This window comes from Python bivittatus, unplaced genomic scaffold (assembly GCF_059951505.1).
Source record: "Python bivittatus isolate LINGU-HERP-01145 unplaced genomic scaffold, Pbiv_v1 ctg000700_np1212, whole genome shotgun sequence".
Lineage (NCBI taxonomy): Eukaryota > Metazoa > Chordata > Lepidosauria > Squamata > Pythonidae > Python > Python bivittatus.
In genome coordinates, this window is record NW_028277098.1 from 9,721,703 (window position 1) to 9,744,489 (window position 22,787).

Genomic DNA, 22,787 nt, shown 5'->3' on the forward strand with positions numbered 1-22,787 from the left:
TAGAAGATATGTAGATATAGGGGGGAATTGGTTTTTATGAAATGCAGGAAAATGCACAAATGCAGTAATGTGCTAACTTGCTAACAGAGATACCACTTACCTGGATGGGACAGAAAATAAAATCTAAAGGATGAAAGAAGAATTTAATGCACATATTACCATATGTATCCAGCAAAGAAAAGGCAATTGTTTAGAAAAGTGTTTGCTTGGATAAGGAAATCTTCTATTTCCTTGGGCTTTGATTATCCTTAGTGGGTTGGCGTTTAGTTTGAAAAGAGTGACTCTGATCACCCTCCTTTGACTATATCAAATGTGGAGTCCTTGTTGCTCTCTGAGCTTGGTTGTTTGCTCACGGACATTTCACTACCCAACAAATGATTCAGACAAAAGTTCAACTTAATGTTCAAATGTTCAACTTAAGAAATATGGTGAAAGGAGAAGATCTAGAAAGCAAATAACGCTGAACAAAGCTTTGTTTCTATAGATCCAGATCTAGCTTTCTAGGAGAAAGCTCCATGTGCTGCATATCCTTCCTGGGCCCAAGCTGACAAGTGATCGAGAAACAGCTGACACTGAACATGGAGATTTCATTCAGGCAGTCCATGAACAATGAAGTTCTGAAATTCCCAAGGGAATTACTAATTTGTTTGCCTAGGGGAAGGATCTGTTTAAACAATAGAGTCGTTAACACAAAGCTCCCCAGAAAGAAAACAGCAGGCAGCTCAATGATGCTCCAAGACTTGATAACTGCAGTTGAGGAACAGAAGCACAGGCAGCTGATATTTGCTGGGCTTTTCCTGGGAGCCTTCACTAACTAATCAGGTCAGATGTCCCTTGGATCTGATAGAAAGCATCTGGCACTAGCTGGAAGGAAGGTTTTTCAATTTTTGCTGAGATCATCCCTTCTCGACAGAGAATCCTGCGTGAAGGAGTACACCATACCAGCTCTACTAATGACTTGTGATTTACCTATTTTATCCTTTACTGTAACTAAGAGGGGGGAAAGGGAAAACTGGAAGGATAGCAAGAGCCTCCTGTCAACGCTTTCTTCCCGCCCCCAAGAGGATATCCTGTACACCAAGACCTGTTTAATACGCCATTAAAAGCTAATAAAAAAAACAATGTTTTTTGCAATAACAGGTCCTCTAGGAGGAACGTAATGCATTCATTCAACAGCACCGAGGCACAACCGGCTGAGGGCCTGCAGCATTTCTCCTTAAAGGAGACTCATAGCTGCGTCCCTGTAAACAGGCATCGCTTTCCCCCACCCCATCACGGTGATGCCCCTCCAGGGCGCCCAAGAAAGGCACCGCCTGGAAGACAGGAAACCTCTGACCGACGAGCCTAACATCTGAACGCGCCTTCTAGTCGTCTGAAAGGTTCCTCTCAAGCGGAGAGGATAAGGAGAAAAAAAGCCGGCGGCAAATGCAGCCTCTCCCTCCTTCTCCTCAGGGCAAAACCCTCACCCTGCAGGCGGTTCCTGCCCCTTCCTTTTACTCACTGAGCTCCTCCGCTGCCTCCTTATCTTCTTCTTCTTCCCTGCTTTCCGTAAGTCTCTCTTCCTTTGGGGGCGACAGCGGTGGTTGCAACAGCGGCAGCGGGGCGTCCTCGGTCGCCATCTTTCCCACAAAGCGAAGTTGGAGAGGAGAGGATGACTTTCTTTCCCTCCTCCTTCTCAGTCCGCTCTCCAAAGACCCCTCGCACCACTTAGGCGTGATCCCTCGCTGGCCAAGCTGTTGCCGTACTACTGGACGGTAAGGGCAAGGCTACAGCTCCGAGACATTTTGAACCCCTAGCGACTACATCACCCAAAGTCCAACGCGACTCTTGAACTACAATACCCAAAATGCCGCCACACTGAATGCAACATGCTGCATTTTGCCATGGTGTATAATTAGCTAGCTGTAGGCGAACTACAGTACCCGGCATGCAACTCAGCAGGGAGTGGGGTTTATGCATTCACCCGTATCCGGTTGGAGTGTAGAATGGAGGCCATCTGCCTGCCGGAGTGGTCCTTTTTATTGTGAGAGAAGTCTTCAAGGGCGGAGATTGGTGCCTGAGACGTCAGAGGAAAACAAGCCAGGACGAATGGCCAATACTTTTCGGACCGGAGGTGCCTTTACGTTACCGCGAGAAAGAGCCGTAGAACGCGTTGGGAGAAACGTTTTAAGGAGCTAAAAATGATCTCTCTGGAAAGGCTGTCGAGGCTCCGGGAATCTTGATTCGGTAGGCGTGTGTGAACGGGCCGTCCCCACTTCCTCAAAAGCTACAAGGTAGGCTCGTTGAGCTTGGCTTCGCATGTTAATTGAACCCAGCTTTACGGTTGCTTCAACAAACTCCGGTCAAAGCAGGACTGGTTCAGCAGGGGAGTCGTCTTCATTTACCTTGTTACCGTCTGTGCTGTAAAGTTGACAAGCACACGGGAGAAGAAAAGTATTTTAAAATGGATACAGTGTAAGGTAGAAACCAAACCCAGCCCTCTCCTGTGCTTTGGTAATCAATTTGGCTGATTATGATATTGTTGTGATGTTTTGCTGACATCACTTAAATACTTATTTACCCATTTTAACAAAGACTCTGGATATTTGCTCTTTTATTTTTAATAGCCATTTTTCTCCAGAGCAAACATCTACAGTCATTGTAAGAAAACATTAATGTCTATGGCTGTTTTCTTACATCTTTAACATAACAGATAGAAACATGAACAGTGGACATTTTTTCAGGAGGTGGACTAAAACAATTTAAAATTGCTATACTTTTATATGTTGATTTCCTTTTAAATTGCAACAGGACTGGTGGTAAAGCATAATATATCAGATGTATCAAATATATCAAATTCAGACAGTACAGCAGAACAGAACTTTTATAATGGGAGAAAACTTACTACTATCCCAGTGAGTAATTAGTTTTATTTAATCAGCTAGAAGTGGCTTTAACTAGAATGGATGGTGGGGGTACAGAATGGTCAGAATGAATATTTATGGTTTCTCCAACACTCTGGTAAAGCAATTTTCACATGACATGCTGTTTGTAAACTAAACTAGTGTAAAATGTTCTGCCCCACTGCTGATCCTTATCCTGCATGTTTTCTGGTCTGCTGCCCTATGATGTTGTCCTGATTTAGAATATACAGAACATGTTAAGCAAAGCATGAAACCTTTTGTTGCTCTCTTTCTCAGTGAGAAACCATCTGCCAATCCCAGTACTGCTGTGACTGGCAGATTATTTTAATAATTTATTAAACTTGTATGCTGCCTGAATTGACAGATGGTTAGACCCACAGGTTTAGCCATCTGTCAAAAGCTAGTATCAAGACAGCTGATCTCTCAGGTAAGGGATACACTGTTTGTTTCATGGTTAGGGGCAAGTGAGGCAAGATTTTAAAATTTCCATCTCAGTCATAATATTTATAAAGGGTCATGGAGGCTTCTACATTCATTTTCTCCCAATAAATAAGCCACTTAACAAGGTATGTCTTCCTTTTTCCTTATCAATTCCTCCTTCTTATCTCAGGCTGAAGATTTATAGCCTGTCCGTCCACTTATATAGTTTACAGGGGTGCACAATTTCTACCACTCTGCCAAAAGCAAAATTTAAGCCCAGCAACATTGCCAGAATGTATATTTTGCTTGTATAATACTCTTGTTTAAAGGGGAGAGAGATGGAAGACATCTCCCTCCCTCCTCTACTGCTACAGATGGATAGGAATAATGCAATTATAGTTCTCCCTTTGAACAGCAAACCTTCTCTTGCTGTAAACTGTTCTGAAGTTGCTGGTTCCTTATTTGCACAAAAACATCAAAAGTCACTTCAGCTGGGAAAATGAATGTAAACCTGAATGCTATGCTTAAAGTTAAACTTAGAACTAATTCATATTGTATATCTCCATAACTAGGACACTCTGTCTTTAAGAAACAAATTACTGCCTTAGGGCAACAAAACATAATGCATGACAAACCTCAGATTTGAGTTGTTGCCTCCCATAGTTATGGCACCCCAAATCATGCATCCTCATATCTAACAGACTGACCTGGAAGTGATAGGGCTGCATCTTTCTGGTCCAATATTTTCCATATGTTAAGGGCACCATAATTATCATGTGGCATAGCCATATCTTGCTCAAGATCTGCACAAATTAATAAGTAACAGAGTGGTTGCATCTCAGAATAGTTTGGGCCACCCCAGTTTGTATAACAACATATCCAGGAGATTGCCCTTCATATGATGGGGTTGCATCTTCTCCAGCCCCAAATTTTCATATACTGTACACATGGCATCACTAACTATGGCATAACACATTTTCATTGCTCAAAATAGGTAAAAATGAATAAGTAAATGAATCTCTGACTCTCGAAACATATTTCAGCTACCCAGAATCATAGAACCTTAGGCCCAGCAGATTCTTTTGCATGTGATGGGGCTGCAATTTAGCCATCTCAAAGCTTTCTGTAGGTACATGATGTTGTCCCAGGAAACTCTGGGTTCATTGAACCTGGCATGCAACACCCAATTAACATGCACGGTGGAAATCTCTTTTAATAGCTTTATTCTGCAGATTAAAGGGCGCTTGGAGGTTGGCTTTCTCGCTTTTTTGTGAGATGGGTGGCTATATAAATATAATCAATTAATCAATAAAAAATAAAGCAAGCGCGAATGCTCCATCCAAAGCATTAGAATTTAAACAGTTACAATCAGAAAATCATTACATCATAAATGAATACAATTTCATTGGTAAACATAGTTAAAACACTCCTAAGTAGGTGGGTACTAATGCCCAAAGGGTGGGTGCTTGTTGCTGCTAAGGGAAATATGAGCAGAGCTAGCCAGTCCCTTATCTATATAGGTTAGAAATGCTTGTGGGAGGGCTTTCACTGCCTCTGCTATGCTTCTGCTTCTTACTTCCACTTTTTGCCCTAGCTGATAAAATGCACAATACTCAGAGGGAAGGCAATTCAAACAGAACTCAGTTTGCAACTTAATTATCTACTCAGCAACTTAGTGAAGGTCAGTTCTAGGGCTCTGCATAATGCTTTGTTCCAAAATCCCCCATTCCATCAATGGCATTGTTAACTACTGTGAACCACAGCTATCTTATACAAAATAGGTAGAAATGAGTAAGTAAATATGCACCATTTGTAGAAACTTAGAAGAGCAGATTCCAGCCAATTAGCAAATTCTCACAGTTGTAATTTTTTGCTTGAGGTTCTTTGCACAGCCCAGGAGAAATATATATTTGAGTCTCAGCAAGAATGTGAAAAGCTTTCATACTTTGTTTATAAATAATAATTTTATATGCATTCGTATGTCTAGCAACGCTGGTTAACTTGTATCCTTCCAGTATGATTTGGAAAGTGAGTTCATTGGGGCTGAGCTTCACTTCAGATTAAGTTCTAAAAAGGTGCTTTGGAGCCTGTGAGAGTGCAAACAAGGGAGTTCATGACTTCTTAATGCAGCTGCATCTTTTCCTGGGATCACACAGCTTTCTTTCTCAGCTGCTGTCCAGTCTTAGAAAAAAGGTGCAGCTGCTTTAAGGAGTTGCAGGTAATGCCACATTTGCTTTCCAAAATGTATTTATGGAATTGATTCCAAAGTCCTACACAAACCAAGAGATAGTATGTGTGTTCTCATTGGTCTACTTCCCTTCAACGCTAAGCACAGGAAATCTGACTCAGATGAGTGCTTTCATATTTTGACTTCAGCAGAACAATGTAGTTATGAATGCATTGTTTCAGAACATATATTGTGTTTGTACTTTCGTTTAATTAGTTTAATTAAAAGCTATGTTTGAAATTAGAATTACTGTCCTGAGCCAGGAACTCTGATAAGACATGCATGCTGGATCTTTCAATGCTGTTTCTTTCTTTTTACAGTTCTGATTGAGTTAATTTTTTTTTCTGTTATTCAGTGCTCTCATTATCAGAAACCTGGGTGTGTTTCTGAGTCCACCCAATTTTGCTCTCATTTTAACTTCAATTTTGGAACTCTTTAGAAAGGAACATAGTAACAAACTGGGAAAATGGTGTTGTCTTAGTCCCTTCTCATATGGTATTATTTGATGCCACCTTTCCCCCAAATAGGCATTCCCAAGTTTTTTGGACTTTAACTCTCAGACTTCCCCAGTCATGGTAGCCATTGAAGGTTGGGGAATATTGTCCTATACTACAAGTAGTATGAACAATTAAGCCACAGGAATGTTCATGCATTATAAGAATTGGGCTTTAGCTTTTTGATACAAAGAGAAATACAGCAGTAATTGAGAGATATTGAGCAGAAATAAAGAGCTTTGTGACTTGAAGAGCATATGAGATACAAATATCTCTAGATCACAGTAATTAATTTGGACCTTTCTAGTGAATTGCCTGTTGTATTGGAAATATTGATGTAATTAGGCACAATGCATCTGGTTGTAATTGTCACATACATGCAACTCTGGGGATACTACCATAATCAAATGGCTTACATATGGTTGTGTTTGTGTTATTGGCACTTCATCCCAGATATGAGTATATTTAACCGGCTGAAGGGAGACATTATAGTAGTTTTCAAGTATATGAAGGATTGTCACAAAGAAGAGAGAGTAGACTTATTTCCTCTTGCCTCAGAGGGCAGGACTAAAACCAATGAGTTAAAACTGTAAGGAGGTAGATAATCTAACAGTGAATAGTAAATCTCAGGAGGAACTTCCTGACTGTTTGAGCTGTCAGCCATTGGAACAGACTGCACATCAGACAGTGAGTTTGCCTTTCCTGAAGGTCCTCAAAGAGAGGCTGGATTGTCATCCTCCAGAAATACTGCAGTAGATCCTGCACTTGAGTAAGGGACTGGATTAGATGGCCTCCAAGGTCTCTTCCAATTCCCTGCTTCTCTGTACTCAAAAGAAATAGAGAATTAGAACTAGATAAAGGCCAGGAATTCTCTTCGTTTTTTGCAAGAGAAAGGATAGAGCTAGGTTATAGCCAGTCTCAGAAAGTGGGCAGGGTTGGCCATTGCTATTATGCCCCCAAGATGTTAAATGTAATCTACTATCTGCAACATGTACATTTGTTCATTCTAAATTACAAACATTTGGCCTAATTTTCAGACTTTGTTTTTTCCCTTAGTCCATTTTATGCCATTTTTCCTGAAGGAAAAATTCTGGAAAATTCAAAGGCTTGCTTATATTTTGGAACTATTTTGTTTGGTTCTAATAAATGTATGAATGAATTATATATTCTGAACAATTTAATTTGATTGTAGACATCCTGAGTTCTTGAAATATTTCTTGTTAAATTGTTCATTTGGTGTTCCCATGAGTCTCCATGGAAAAGATAAGATAATCTCAAGGTTTGCACTAACCATAACAGATTTCCCATCCTTGGGGAAAGGAGTGGTAACTCAAAAGCCCTAAAATTGCCTGAAATAATATACTAATCATAAAAATAAATTGAAGGAAAGTTATTTTATACCAGCTGAAAACATTTTCATGTGAATTTACATATGTTACTATGCCATGCCTAGTTATGTTTCAGTGCTTTATATTTATAAACAGCTGAAACAAGGAGCTGATATTCTCTGATAGCAAGGTAAAAACATGCAGGAGATAATGAGAGGAGAGTAACCTTAGATTACAGCTTTGTCCTGGTTCAGAGAAATGATGTTAAAATACTAGAGGAAGGGGAGAATCCAAATCTGTAGACAATATGTTTATTAGGCCTACTGAAGTTGTTTAAATCACTGCAAGTTTCAAATTTTAAATTTGCTTGGCCAGATCAATTCCCAGGGAGGAACTATTGAAATACAGTCCGCAGAAACAGAACAAAAGAGCACTAGTAATTGTCACTTACAGCTCAAAGCTCAAGCGATTCAAACATATTAAGTTACAGCCCATACTGGACAATACTGTAACAATGCACTTTCTCAGGCACCAGGTGGCAGGCCCATGTCATACAGATCACCCAACCTGAAGCATGCTCTCACAAACAATAAACAACAAGACAGTGGTGCCGACATGGGAACCATATCCTGCAACAAACCCAGATATCTACTTTGCCCTCATATCTACACCAATAGCACCATCACAAGCTTATGGATTTAATAACATTTGTTAGTTGGAAAAGGTGCTACCAGATTCTTGATCAGGTAAAGACAGTAACAGATAACTGATACTGTTATATAATCAACAATGATTTGTAATTTGTAATTAGTCTGGGCTTTCTATTTTTTCTTTATTGTAATTGCTAATAAACTAAAACAAATTGACAACCAAGTTGAATAATGGACGTGGTCTATCTGCTCTTGCTTTTTCTGTCTACTTACCTCCTTTTTCTCAGGTGTCTCTTAATGTCTGCGCCAATTCTACTAATCACATTTCTCTCATTACCTATTCTGGCCACTGCTTCTTGAGGGATCAACAATATTTCTGGTGCCTCATTGCTCTTCCTATCATGAATTCATGATAAGGGCTTCCATTTACACCTTTTGCACGCACACACACCACTCCAGATTGGACCCTTCACTACAGCCATCCAACTTTATATACAGAGTTTGGTTCACTGAGGGGTGTGCTATTTTAGCGGTTCCTCTGTTTTCAAGAAATGGTGTGGACAAGGCCCCCATATGTCCACCACCCAAAAATAGCTCTATCTAGCTTCATCTTTTCTACATTTTCAACACTTCAGCTATTATCTCTCACAAGAATGCTGACTTTCAGTTCTCTAACTCTACAATATATTTATCATGCACAAATACACTGTTTAAAGAAGAGAAGAGTTAAGGAGAAGGGAAACAGGCAGAACTATCTTCTTTATAACAAACTAAGCACAATTTCAGAAAAGCATTATAGGAGCAAACTACTTTGATCCATTATGGTAGCCACTAAAATTTAGCAAGTATGTTGTCTTTGTAATGATTCCTGAGAAATCTAGTATTGACGGCAATCCTTTACTCATTTACTAAGTAATAAGATATATTGTGTAACTAATATGTGAACATACAGAGGTAAGATTATATCGTTCTTTTCTCTCCTGCACCTCCTCCCTTCCCTACAATCAATCATAGATTCATTTTTATTACATTGATTTTTAAATTAAACCTAAGATATGATTCAGAGAAATTTCAATATTCACTGCTTAAATTAGGAATAACCAAACTGATGCTCTCCAATCAGAGCTTTTGTACTTTACATAACTCCCTGGAAAAATATCTAAATATATTTGTAATTAAGACTGTACCATTTTTTTTTCCAGATTTTCAAACCTAAACATGTCAAAAAAACACAAAAAGAAATCCAGTGAAAAGCATGTCGTCTCAGATAAAAAGGTAAGAAAGTGTAGCTATTTACAGTTTTCACTGTATAAAAAAGAATGAATAAAGCCAGGAGGGCACCATGAATGGAATAAGATTAATGGCTAATGAAAATACTCAGTCTTCCTACTGTGTTTTAGTACTAAAAATAAGTTGATAATCTATTGTCCTGTGGAACTTGGATATAATTGAAGTCAGTACAGCATTAGGATTACCCAACAGAATTAAACATAAGTCTCCTAAAGTCTTATGCTTTTCTTTTTTTCCCCCATCAGGAAAATGTTAGATGTTACTTCCTAATACTTTAACGTGCCTAGACTGGGTAGAGATTGGGCATGAAGATTTCTTCTCTAGGAGTTAGGAGGAGACCATGTAAGAGTAGCCAGTATATACACACACAAAATTGCAGGCCATGAAGCTGCAAAAAGCATGATGTGGTCTAGTGTTTGGGTAATAGTTGTAGAGGAGTGAATGACTTTTCCCTAGAACACTTGTTTTCAAAGACTTCTTTTTGCTCCAAACCAGGCTTTTCAGATACAGAACAGAATTTTATATTTACAATCTTATTCTTTCAATATTTTTATTCAGTGCTTGAATAAAAATACAAGAAAAGTATTATGAAACTACTTTGAGGTTCTCAGATTCTGCTGAGGGCAGGGGGTTTATAAAGTCACGTAGGGGGAAAAAATAATGTATGTCTTTTCTGAAACATTAGCATATAATTTTTCTATATCCCATGGTGGATTCATGATGTAAATTAGCATATAGAATAGAACAAATGGGGAAAGTCAGGAGAGTTGAAAATTGTTTTTGAGTGCTGATGAGCTTTTGGTCCAATCCAGAGTGACCAACAGAGCAGGGAAAACAGAGCAACTTCATTTTTTTTGCCTAAATGCAGCACAGTTTGCTCTTTTTGGTAAATAATAGTTTGGATAGGTATTTAATTCTCACTCATTATGTGTATATATTTCTTACTTTGGGTTTAGGGGAATATGGCTCCCACACTGGCAGTCATTGCTTCATTTCCAAGTAGATGCATTCTGTCATGCCAACTTATCTTTGGCCATTTTCTTTGGGGAGAAAGATACTTTTAAAGCACCAGGTAGCAGCCACCCATCCTGGTTGTACGTGTGTGTGTCTCTTTTAACAAATTCCTTATGGTGTCTCTGTAACCTAAGAAGCATTCCTAGAAATGTGATGATCAAGACCAATCTCAATTCTTACGAATTTAAAAGAAACTTAGAAAAATTATAGTAAAATTATTTGGGGTAGGAAGCTTGAAGAGCACCAAGGGAAGGACCTCTAGGTAGCAACTATAACCATATTAACCATATTAGAGGATTTCTAGATGGCTTCCAGATGAAGTTTCAGAGAGCGGTCTAGCTGCTGCATCTTTCAGTAACCGCAGGTTTTGTGTTATCCTCAAAGTCACCTCCATATAGAATGCCTTACACTCTAGCTAGGACAGTGTTTCTCAACCTTGGCAATTTTAAGATGTGTGGACTTCAGCTCCCAGAATTCCCAGCCAGCATGCTGGGAGTTGAGGTTCATACATCTTAAAGATGCCAAGGTTGAAAAACACTGAGCTAGGACATTACCATTGTATGGACTATTATGGCCAGAGTATCTTTGCCCAATCATAATGTCTGAACCAACTGAAGGTCATTGAAAGCTCTTCAGACTACTGGAGCTATTTGACCTCCAGTCAAAGGATAAACCTAGGAGTACTCTCAAGTCCTGTTCTTGCTATTTCAGAGGGAGTGCTATCTGGACAGGACATTTAATTAACTTTTGGATCTGGGAACCATCAAGAGAACTTCTATTTTATCCACATTAAGTTTTAGCCTGTTAGCTTTCTCTTCTAGGACATCTTAGCATCCTGATGCTGGTTCAAATAAAATATGCCCCCACCTAAAATAAAAAGCTAATTGGTCATAACAAATACAAAATTTGCAAAACAGCAGCTAGAAGATAGAAGCTTCTAACTGCTTGATTCAGGGTGTTTATACATACTAGTATGAGGGCCATGAAACATTTGATCTAACACTATAGATAGACCAAGAGTATAGGCAAACTTAGGGATTCAGTGTTAAATTGTAAGTGAATCATATTGGTCAAGCTTTTGCAGAAACTGAAAGACAGCAAGTTTAGAAGGCTCAGTGTTTAGGCTGTAAAATAGTGCTTATTTCTACCATGCACTGAATATCTACAGGGATTAACGTCACAAATGCACATTGTGCAGGGAAAAAATTACAAAACATGTCTAGAATAGTGTAAAAAACAATACCAAAAATATACACTGATCAAAAAGTAGTTTTTGTTGAATCTTAATGGAAAGTTTATGAAGTTGTATATGCAAGCCAATGGAAATTAATGAATACAGTGGTACCTCAGGTCACAAACTTAATTCGTTCCGCGACTCTGGTCGCAACCCGAATTGGTTGCGACCTGAATCAAATTTTTCCATAAAGTTCAATGTAAATATGGTTAATCTGTTCTGACCCCTACGAATTTGGTCGCCAACCGATTTTGGTCGCAACCCGAATCAAATTTTCCCATAAGGTTCAATGTAAATACGGTTAATTCGTTCTGAACCATATGCATTTTTTTTTTTAACCACAAAAATATGAAACAAAGTACAGTACAGTACAGTATGAAGAGAGAGAATGCTGACCTTGCTTGAGGCGACTTCTGGCGTGGAGGACAGGAAGGCGGGTGGGGAGGCGGTTATTGTTTGGAGGGAGAGTCCCCCTCCAAAAGGACATCGGGGAGATCTCCTTCAGGGGTTTCCTCTCTTCTTTGCCTCTTAGCTGCAGGCTGAGTTTTGGCGAAAAATCTGTCTAATGTCACTTATTTTTTCCTGCACTGCATAACCCTTCAGAAGAGCCCTGTTTCATCGCAGTTGAACACTTGCTAAGCGACGTATCCTTCCGCCTTCATGAATTCCGCGAATTCTTTCTTGTAGGTTTCTGCAGCAGCCTTGTCAGAACTGGAAGCCTCACCATGTCTTGTCACACTGTAGATGCTACTCCTTTTGCGGAATTTACCAAACCAGCCTCTGCTGGCTTTAAATTCTTCACTTGCTGCGCTTATAAAGGGTTTTTTTTTGCAGTAAATCACTGTGCAATTTCCTGGCTTTTTCACAGATCATAGCTTCACTAACGCTATCACCTGCCAGCTGTTTCTCATTCAACCACACTAATAAACGTTTTTCCACCTCTTCCAGCACTTGTGTCCTCTGCTTGGTTAACATTGTTACTCTTTTTGCCACGTCAGCTCCTTTGATGGCATCTTTATTCTTCAAAATAGTGGAGATTGTCGACTTCGCCATCTTGTACTCCGAGGCCAGATCAGTCACATGAATATCACGCTCATGCTTTTCTACAATTTCCTTCTTCAATTCAATTGTTATTTTCTTCAAAACCTTATTCTTACCATGCTTGCTCTGCGCTTTCTTTTTACCACCATGCTTGCTCTGCACTTTCTTTGGAGCCATGCTAAAAAGCACACCAAAAAGCTTCACAGCCAGTGTCTGTCTGTGACCGCAATCTCGCCTACAGGAAGCCATGACCATGTGTCACGGCAGGGAAAATGGCCGCGGATCCTGTTCGTCACCTAATGCGGAGTTCGCAAATGGAAGCAAAATTTTGTGAACGGTGCTGTTCGTGAACCGAATTGTTCATGAACAGAAGCGTTCGTGACCCGAGGTACCACTGTATTACTATTAATATGGTTCCATAAAAACTACTAAAGTGAAAGGTAAGACTATAGAGGCAGTAATAATCTGACTCAGAGATCATATCCTATATTTGATTTCGAGGAAAGACTGAAGCATACAGTATAGTAAAATTCCATGCAACTCGGCTACCCTGTCATTATGATGTATTATTTCTGTTGGGAAAGAATTTTTATTTAATTTAAGGCTGGAAAACACACACACACGCTTATAAATAAATATTTCTTATTCTTTCAGAAACTTGAATTAGCAGAAATTGGGAATAGACATGTAAATGAACAACTGGATCAAAGGTAATGTTTTTCTTTGATTGATTGATTGAAAGATAGATATACTTTATTGATTACAAAGCATGGGCATCAGCCGTAATAAGACACAATAAAATGAAATAAAACAAAATAAAATATAGTAAAGGTAAGTATAGTAAATATAGTAAAGTAAGATAAAATAAAGAGAAAAGAGTAAGAGAAAATAGTATAAGAGAAAATATAATGCAGAGATATATAATAAGGTAAATATTAAAATTCAAAAACAGTGTATGTTCAGGTGAATTCATCACTTTTGCATGCAACCCCAATGTGTAAACCATATTCTCTGTTGGACAGCCTGACTATAACCTTAGCAGTTCTAGTGACTACATATATGTTTGTTTCCTGAAGGAAAGAAAATCTTTTGTTAGAGTCCCAATATATGGTTCTATCAAGCAGTGTCTGTAAGTACTGAGCCCTTGCTGAGACATATGTCTTCTATTTCTGATGTTCCACAAACGCATGTTCTCTCAAAATATGGCACTTGGTGGAATTGTCCATATTTGACCATAGAATCTAGCTGCTGGAATCTTGCTCTGGTAAGGGCTATCCTGTGGTATTGAGTCAAACCCATTGTCAAGTATTTTTTTGTTTGAGAGGACATTTTATTTTTGGCCAGCCATTTCAACAACCAGATGTTTGCAAAGGACTCGATATCGGTTTGGGCATTAACATCCAGGACTCTTTGTTAGTATATTGCCTTGGCTTGATATTTGGCTGAGAATAGATATTGTGTTGAGAAGCTGAGATGTGAGATCATTTGAAGAAGTTGATTGATCCATGTGGTGGGTTGAAGTGTGCCCATCTGTTCTTAAGGGCACATTTTTGGTAGTCTTTCAGGTCCCACTGAGAGGGTCCTTCACCGCTAATTAAAGACTTTAATTACTATTAGACTATAAATGGAATGGGTGCCTGTTTCTGCTCTTACCACTACTGCAGGTAGTGTCCTGTCAGTCCTCAAGATAGTTCTTAAAAAGTGTGCTTGATTTTGTTCGAGTAAGGAGGCCTTTGATAGGCCCCACAGGTCTGTGCCATATGTTAGCATTGGTACAATTTTTGCCCTGTGGACCTTTAAAAGGGAGAGCAGGGTGTTTGGGTGATTAAAACTAAGTAATTTAATTAGCATTTTAGAGATTGCTGTTGCCTTTATAGAACTTCATTTGAAGTGGTTGGCCCAAGACAAAAACCACCTCTAAATATGAGAAGGAATCTATTTGTTTTATAGGCTCCCCATCCAAGTGCCAATTGTATTTGGGCCATCTTTTTCCAAAAACCACCACTTTGGATTTGGTCTTATTAATATTCAAAAAGTTAGAAGTGCAATAGGCACCAAATTTCCTCATCAGTCTTCTCAGGCCTATTTGGGAGTGTGCCATCAGAACCATCTGCATACAAAAGGATGTCAATGTGTTTGTTAAGGATCTTTGGCATGTGAAACATCTATAAAATGGAGAAATCCTGGGATGTCATTAACATCAAGATTGAATATCATCGGGGCCAAGGTGCATCCTTGTCTAACACCTTTGTAAGTGGGTATGCTCGGTTTAAGTGAGCCATTGACTCCAGTACAGACTTTCACGCATGTATTTGTATAGAGGGCCTTTACCAGGTATAAAAATCTAGGTTCCATATTTGGCTTGGCAAGCTTCTTCCATAAGATGTCTCTATTTATGGAGTCAAATGCCACACTAAGATCTGTGAAAGATTTAGACAGATATTTACCATCTTTTGTATATTTGATAATAAGATGGTATAAAACAAAGCAGTTATCTATTGTGGAGTATCCAGGTCTGAACCCAGCCTGTTCTTCCACTAATATATTCTCAATCACCCAATCTTCTATTTTTCTCAAGAGATGTTTTGCATACATCTTAGCTGTTACATCAGTAAGGCTTATGGGTCTGTAATTTGGGGGGGGGGGTCTTCCTTGTCTCCTTTTTTGTGTATGGTAATTATGACGGAGAGTTCCCAACCTGCTGGGAAATGGCCAGTGTTGTCTGTATATATAAACAACTCTGCCAGCAGTGGAGCCCACCAGTCAACGTGTGTCCTGAAAAGTTCTGGGGATAGAAATTCTTCACCAGGTGCAGTACTGGGTTTCAGTGACTGAATAATGTGTTTAATTTCTGTCACTACCACTGGTGGCCAAGGAGGGAGATTATCAAGGGTCAAAGACTCAGTAGTCAACATTTCTGGATGATCCTGCTTGGAGTTAGCAAATAAGTTAGTATAAAAATCCTCCCAAACTGTAGCTGAGATTGGGATATCAAGTAAAAGCTTATGCTCTTCAGCATGCCAGATAAGATGTTCCAGAATATGGCTGAGTTATGGCTTTTCTTGACTTTTCTAGTTCAGACCAAACTGTAGCTGTGTATTGAGCCTTCTTAGTGGCTGTTAGTTTCTTACAACTGCGTCTAAGCTTCAACATCTTGGCATGATTGTTTGGTGTGCGGTTTCTTTGAACCAAACGCATAGCTGCTTTTAGGGTCTTTCTTGAATGAGAACAATCAAGGTCAAACTAATTAGATCTTGTGGGCTGTCAGTTCCTAAAGGGCAATTCTTCTATCAAAAAGTTTGTTAACGTATAACACAGATTGGCATACCCAGTAAAAGTTCCATTTGGGTCGTGAGTAGATGTAATAATTATTATAATTACTGGGTCCTCTCAGAGTTCATAAAGCTGGCAATTGCCTTGCTGTCCACCTTAGACCATTTGAGCCTCCTAGCTTGCCTCACTTTAAGGTTAGTGAGTAGCCTCTTGTGTGGTACAGTGTGATGGAATGCTTCGATGAAGGCTGTGCTCGGGGAGATAAGCATTGCCTTAGCCCCCAGCAGGAGTGTGGGAAGGTTAAGAAGATGAGACTGGCACCACCCTAAGGAATTCGCGGGGTTTTGCTTGCTGGCTTGAGAAGTTTAGAGTCAGTCTGGCAGGATTCTGTCTTGGGGTTGGAAGCTAATAAAAGCTATCAAACTAGACCTGTACTGTCTCGTGGAGTTCTTTGGGCTGAACCTGACATACAGGTTGCCTTAAATCAGAACTGCCATAAAAGTTAACTGCAATTGGTTGATGGTCACTGTCCTCCCTCATGTAAACTTGAATGTCTGAGCATAAGTTGATTTTGTCTGTTGAGTCACATATGTAATCCAGGACATTAGCATTTGCAGCATGAAAAGTAAAAGGATATATGAAGCAACTGTCTTTGCCTCCTAGGATGTGAAGATTACATGTGTAGATCACGGAAATCAGTTTGGAGCCCGCCATGTTCCTTTTAGAGTCTCTGGAGTACCAGGGTGGGTGATTTGATAAATGCCCAAGTGGGTATAATCATTCAAGGAAGCCCCCACCTTAGCGTTAAAATTGCCCAGTAAGATCACAACAGCTTTAGCATGTTTTATATTTATCTCTAAGACTGTCTTTTCTAATTACACCCAGATGACGGGGAGAAGCAGGGAGAGGAATATGGGAGTAGGTATACATTTAGCAGCACAACTTCAGATGATTTGTATTTAAATTGAATAGCTAGAAGATAGAAGGTTTTTTCTCTAACAGCCAGTTCCCGCTCTTGCCAGTCCAACTCTGCCTTGGGAAGTACACATAATCTCCCTGAGGCCCAGCCTTTTATCTTGAATTTACACGCTGGTGTAGACCATAGTACATGGTAGGCTTGGTAGGTGAGCATCTTCATCGCCGGTGGTTAACCATGTCTCTTGGAGTGCTATGATGTTGAACTTGAAGAGGAATTCCAACAGATCTCCCTCTGACATTCTATTCTTCCATCTAGCTATATTCCATGTCAATAGCCGAATAGAACTTTCTTGTTTGTTGTCAGAAGGGATAGCTGGCAATATGTTAAGGTCTGTGGTTGGATGGTGTGGCTCATGCAGTCATTCTACAGGTAAGATGAAGTCCAAAATTCCTTTAGTAGCTAGGAAAGTACACTGGTTTTACCACTACCTTTGCCGCTCTCTTGCTACTGTATGGAGTCAGGTAAATTTTGTAATGGTTTACACGTAGGATACTGAACATTAGCAACTTGTTGTTTCATGTCTGTATCATTAGCAAGAGGGGTTATCACAGCCCTGAGCAGTGGTCTTCTTCCTGCCTCAGAGGCTACCTTTGTCATAATTTCCTGTGGTTCCTGGAGCAGAGGTTTGCCTGGAGAGCTGGAGAGTATGCCAGTTATTGGATATGTTAGGCTACAGATATCCATCTCATGTTCCTGGCCCATCACCTAGCTCTACTTGTGGTTTCCTTCCTCTTGTTTACTGACAGCAGCCAATTTTTTGTTCTTTGAAGTTTCTGAGTGTTGTGCTGTATTAACAAGGGGCAGGATGGAAGAATTTGGATCTGCACCAGGGGACTCTGTGTTGATGGTCTGCATGTCTAAATTCCACAAGTAAGTGGAGGGGGTCAAGAGGCCAACAAGTCCTTTCTCAAAGTAGTTGCAGTTGCCTTGGGTGGTTGGTAAAACCAGATCAGTTAGAGGTTTGGCTGCTTTATGTGCTGCCACTGAAGTTTCTCTCAGATCATTCCAGTCTTTTAATAATGTCAGCTTGTTCCAAGTCTGACAGTGCACTGAAGGAGTTAATCAGGTTTTCTTCCAGGGGGTCATATGTGCACTGTCTTGCTGTAAGTAGCACAGATTGTTTGCCTGGACAGAAAGCACACTATTTGCCTGGACAGCCATCTCTCAGGGACAGAGCTGGTAGAATGTCCTTGAGGTTATCTAAAGTTGAGTGGTCACATTTGTTCTTTAAAGTGGCAGTACTCTCTAGGCCAGACTGGCTTAGGAGTGGGCTGAGTTCCTGTGATCAAAACACACATATTGGAAAAATTGAAAAAATATGCAAAAAGGGTCTCATTGCCTAAATATAAGTAAAATTCGCTCACAGCCTTTTCTGGATGGAAGCCATTCGGCCTTCTGTAAATCAGTCAGCTGCTTTTCATAGCATTTGTTTGTTTAGTCGTTAAGTCGTGTCCGACTCTTCGTGACACATAGCATAGCATAGTAGCTGGTTTAAAGATAATTGCTCTTTTTGATCCCCATTGTCCTCTGTTTGCTCTGTTATTTGATATTTGTAGGGTGATTTGATAAGGCTGTAAGTAGTACAGGTAGTCCTCGACTTACAACCATTCATTTAATGACCATTTGAAGTTATGACATCACTGAGAAAAGTTCCTTGCACTTATGACCATCACAGTGCCCCCATGGTCACGTGATCAAAATTTGGATGCTTGACAACCGGCATGTATTTATGACAGTTGCAGTGTCCCGGGGCCGCTTGATCGCCATTTGCAACCTTCCCAGGGGGCTTTTGACAAGCATAGTCAATGGGGGAAGCTGGATTTGCTTAACCACAGTGTGATTCGCTTAATGACTGTGGCAAAAAAGGTTGTAAAATTAGGTGTGACTCACTTAACAACTGTATTGCTTAGTGATGGAAGTTCCAGTCCCAACTGTGTCAGTCCCTTATGACCCAACTGTGGTCATAAGTCAAGGACTACCTGTATTTGCGATTTAAATGCCTCTGTCCCTTAGTTACATGACCACTAGGTACTTGCTTCTCATCCTTCTCTCCATGAGTGGTCAGCTGTCTCTGATCATTACTTTCTCTATTCCCTGGTGTAGGGGTAAGGTTGTCTATGACTTCCCTGCTGACTGCTTTTATGGCACACATTGTACAGGAGATCTTTAGCAGTGTTGTCATTTGATTGGTTTTCAATAAGCTTTGCAAAGGCTTCTTTTAAAGAGTCCACTTTAGTTTTGACTTTCAACAACAGGTCAGATATAGAGAGACCAGTTTATGCTGTCAGCAGGCTTTGCCTGGTTAGAAAGTCAGTTATATTTTTGTTCTTTAAATTTATCGAGTTTGTATTCACACTCTTATCCTGCGAAAGCTGTGCAGCTGCTGAGCAGATTGCAGCAGTATGTTTGGAGAGGGGTGCATCCTCTTCCATAGAAAAGGAGAGGTCTGTAAGCTGTTGGTTTTCAATCTTTGCTTGGATATAGCTTGTGTTGCAGAATGTGTATGGTGTGGTGTCTCTTCCTTTTTTTTCTCCATGATGATTAGTGATGTCCCAAAGTTTTCTCTACTCTTTCTTTATGTTGAGGGTTCCGATAGGGCAGCACAAGGCTATCACACTGAAAACGTGTGGAGGGGTAAATGTAAAATAAAATGGGCTGGTACTTAAAACTATAGATCAAGAAAAAAATGATTAAAATAATAATCTTTTGGAGGAGCTCTTTATGGTAGTTGATGGCTCATCGCCATCTTGGCTCCTCCCCCCATCAAAGAAGATAGGAAGGATGAAACTATTGCTTTTTTGGGGGCTGAATAACCTAAATTGGCTATAGTGCCAAAAAAAAAAAAAATCAATACAGTTTGAAATGTGTTTATTAATTTGGGATTTTTGATTGGATCATATTAATTGCCTGGCTTTTAACCAATTAAATTATGGAGAAAATGATACTCTTGTAATAATCCCCAATGCATCAATTTTATATTTTTTTACCTTTCTTTTATTACTTTGCCTAACCAATCCTTTACTTGTACTATTATTCTATAAATTATTGGGGAAAAAATTAGCCTGTTGTGTGTAGTTTCATTTGTAGAGTCATTATATTTGTGATTGTATTGCTCTGTTGCCATAATCAAGAAAAATAACCTCTGGAAGGAAATGGCTAATAGAAATAGGCATCTAACTGCACATCCTCATCTATATGATAATGCTTATGTCCATTTGTAATTTATGAATGAGAATGCTCATTCCTAATGTAGCAACCTGATATTCTCCAGATGTTTTGGATTTCAACTCTCACCAGACCTAGCTATCATGTGGGAATATAGTTCAAAACAACAGGATAACACTTCTAATTTAGAACTAACTTCTAGAACTAGATTAAGAATCTCATCTTAAAGAGGATAAAATTTTATAACAATTTGTCACATTTTCTAAATGCATCAATAATCTAATAAAAAGATTAGATTTTTCTCTAACATTTTCCTATTGAATATAAACTTGGATTTTAATTTTAAAAATCCAGTTTACCTTCCACAGCCTTAACTTTCTTTAAAGTGTTTTTTATGATGTTTTTGCAGATTGGGTGGTAGTACTGGATATGTGAAAACAAAAATGAGTTTGGATCTCAAAAATTCTAGTACAGGACTTGAAACAAAGATACCAAAAGTTTCACAACACATTAATAGTGCTTTAATGCCTCCTGGAGAGCGTGAAAAGATCACCCTGCAATTTAAAGCCAAGGCTAAACTTGGTGGGAAAAGAAGCATTATGGAGTCTGTCTTCTCTCATAAAGAACAGTCTGGCATAAATGGTAGTGATCCTAATGATAAAAAAAGGAAGAAGTTGTCACAAGATTTGGGGATCATAAACATCAGAGAGAAGGACAAAAAAAAAGATAAAATGGAGAGCACCAAGTTAAAAAAAGTAATTATAGAACATATAGTAGAGGAATTCAAGGAAACTGCGAAACCTACAGAATGTTCATTTCTTCATAAGAAGAAAACATTAAAATTGAGTGAACTCACCCAGAAAAAGAACTGTACAAAAAAACAGCATGTTCCAGCTTTACCTTTTACATTCTTATATGGTAAAATGTATACACTGGCTTCCAAAGAAGATAATCTTGAGAAAGACAAGTATTCTTCTTTAGAACTTTCCAGCAAAGAAGTGAAATGTGCACCTTCACATCACCTGGCTAAACTGTCCAAATGTTGGAAGTATAAACAGGAAGAGCTAATACATACTGATTCCACCAAGAATATTTATAATTCAAGGATTCAAGGAAATAAATCTGAACCTGTCACATTTCATTCAAGTCAGGTAAAGTAAAAAAAAAAAAAATCATGAGATGTGAAGTAGTAGTTTTGTTTTGTTGAGATCTGTTACAGATTTTTAAACAATTCCCTTGGGTTGGTAATGCAAAATATAGGAAATGGCTTAGTTAAATATAGGTAGTCCTCACTTAACAACCACAATTGGGACCAGAATTTAGGTCGCTAAGTGATGAGGTAGTTAAGCGAATCATCACATGACTGGACCTGGTTTTACAACCTTTTTTGCAGCAGTCTTTAAGTTAATCATATGGTTCCCCATTGACTTGGCTTGCTGGAGGCCAACTGGGAGGGTCACAAATGTCAGTCACGTAATCCTGGGACACTGCAACCATCATAAGTTGCCAAGCGCCCAGATCATGATCACATGACCGTGGGCGTGCTGCGACATCATAACTTCGGGCACTGGTTATAAGTCTCTTTTTTAGTGCTGTTGTAACTTTGAACAATTGTTAAATGAATGATCGTTAAGCAAGGACTACGTGTAGCTAAGGAGTTCTTGCTTAGACAGTACTATCAAAAAAAAATGTGGTGCATTCCATCACTTCATAAACCAATGAGAAAGATTCTGACTTCCAAATGCTACTGAACTTCAGATTGACCAAAAATAACAAAGACTCATTGAGCAAGTGCAGAGATGTATACTTAAATGTTGGAATACAGATTAAGTTAGGCCAAGGACTGCTTAAAAGTGATGGATAAAGACAAATTTTAAAGGAGAAATACAAGTGGACTATCATGCATTAAGTATGAGAACAGCAGAAATTAATTACTGTTCAATCATTTGAAATATAAAATGAAACCATAATCATAGTTATCCAGTCTTTGTGAAGATTTGTTAACATTTTCTAAAATTATAATACATGACAAAAATCCATCTTACTTAGTTTTTCTTGCATTATTTTTACTCCTTTCAAAATTGCTTCAGGTTCATAGTAAAATCTAACTGTAAAATTAATAGCTAAGTACATATATATCTTTCTTACAGAACTCCAAATCCTTGTGTTCTTCCCTTGAAACCATTGAAAATACTGATGTGGACCAAGAGGTTAGAGGTTATTTTATCAGCATTCCCTAAATTCAGTTTTTAGTTCATACTTTCCAAACTTTAGATTTTTCGCTTATATTGATTCTGTTTGTTCTCATTTTTAGAGATTGGAGTTTTATTATCTAACCTTTGGGTGCTTGCAGCTACTTTACAATCACAGTTGAAGTTTTAAAATAGAAACAATACATAAAAATATAAAGGATGTAAACAACAAAAGCAGCAATAGTAGGAATAAATTAAATCTCCAGTGCAGCAGAAATGCATAAAAATTTTATATCTCTCATGAGATCATTGGAGAGGTTCACAGAAATACAAGTACCTTTGGGGGGAAAAGTAAAGGAAAATTGGAAGGAATCCAAAGTAGCCCAATGAGGACTGAGCATACTCATTGGTCAAGGAATCTGAAAGTAACACAGTGAGGAATGAACATACTTGTTCTGGTCCCAACTCCAAAGCTAGATAGATAATGGATGAAAAGTCCCAGCATAACACTTTGAACTGACAGTGTGACAGCATATATAGAGATCTGTATGAGTTCTTACTTGCCACAGTGTTTATT

General features: G+C 38.9%; 2 protein-coding genes across 4 annotated transcripts in view; one reads left to right on the plus strand and one right to left on the minus strand.

Moving 5' to 3' along the window:
* TRMT1L (tRNA methyltransferase 1L) overlaps positions 1–1,794 on the minus strand; it is a 31,580-nt gene extending 29,786 nt beyond the window's left edge. Inside the window, exon 1 of one of the 2 annotated variants that reach the window (XM_007434512.4) lies at positions 1,502–1,794. In XM_007434512.4, the coding sequence (XP_007434574.1) occupies positions 1,502–1,619 (118 nt within the window). In that variant the 5' untranslated portion in view covers positions 1,620–1,794. The remainder of the gene's footprint in view (positions 1–1,501) is intronic. The other variant, XM_007434511.4, reaches the window with a different exon arrangement.
* A 196-nt stretch (positions 1,795–1,990) lies between these two features.
* SWT1 (SWT1 RNA endoribonuclease homolog) overlaps positions 1,991–22,787 on the plus strand; it is a 45,590-nt gene continuing 24,793 nt past the window's right edge. The window contains exons 1-5 of one of the 2 annotated variants that reach the window (XM_088154265.1): positions 1,992–2,273; positions 9,225–9,297; positions 13,256–13,311; positions 20,428–21,169; positions 22,169–22,228. In XM_088154265.1, the coding sequence (XP_088010391.1) occupies positions 9,241–9,297; positions 13,256–13,311; positions 20,428–21,169; positions 22,169–22,228 (915 nt within the window). In that variant the 5' untranslated portion in view covers positions 1,992–2,273; positions 9,225–9,240. Of the gene's footprint in view, positions 2,274–9,224; positions 9,298–13,255; positions 13,312–20,427; positions 21,170–22,168; positions 22,229–22,787 lie in introns of both variants that reach the window. The other variant, XM_088154266.1, reaches the window with a different exon arrangement.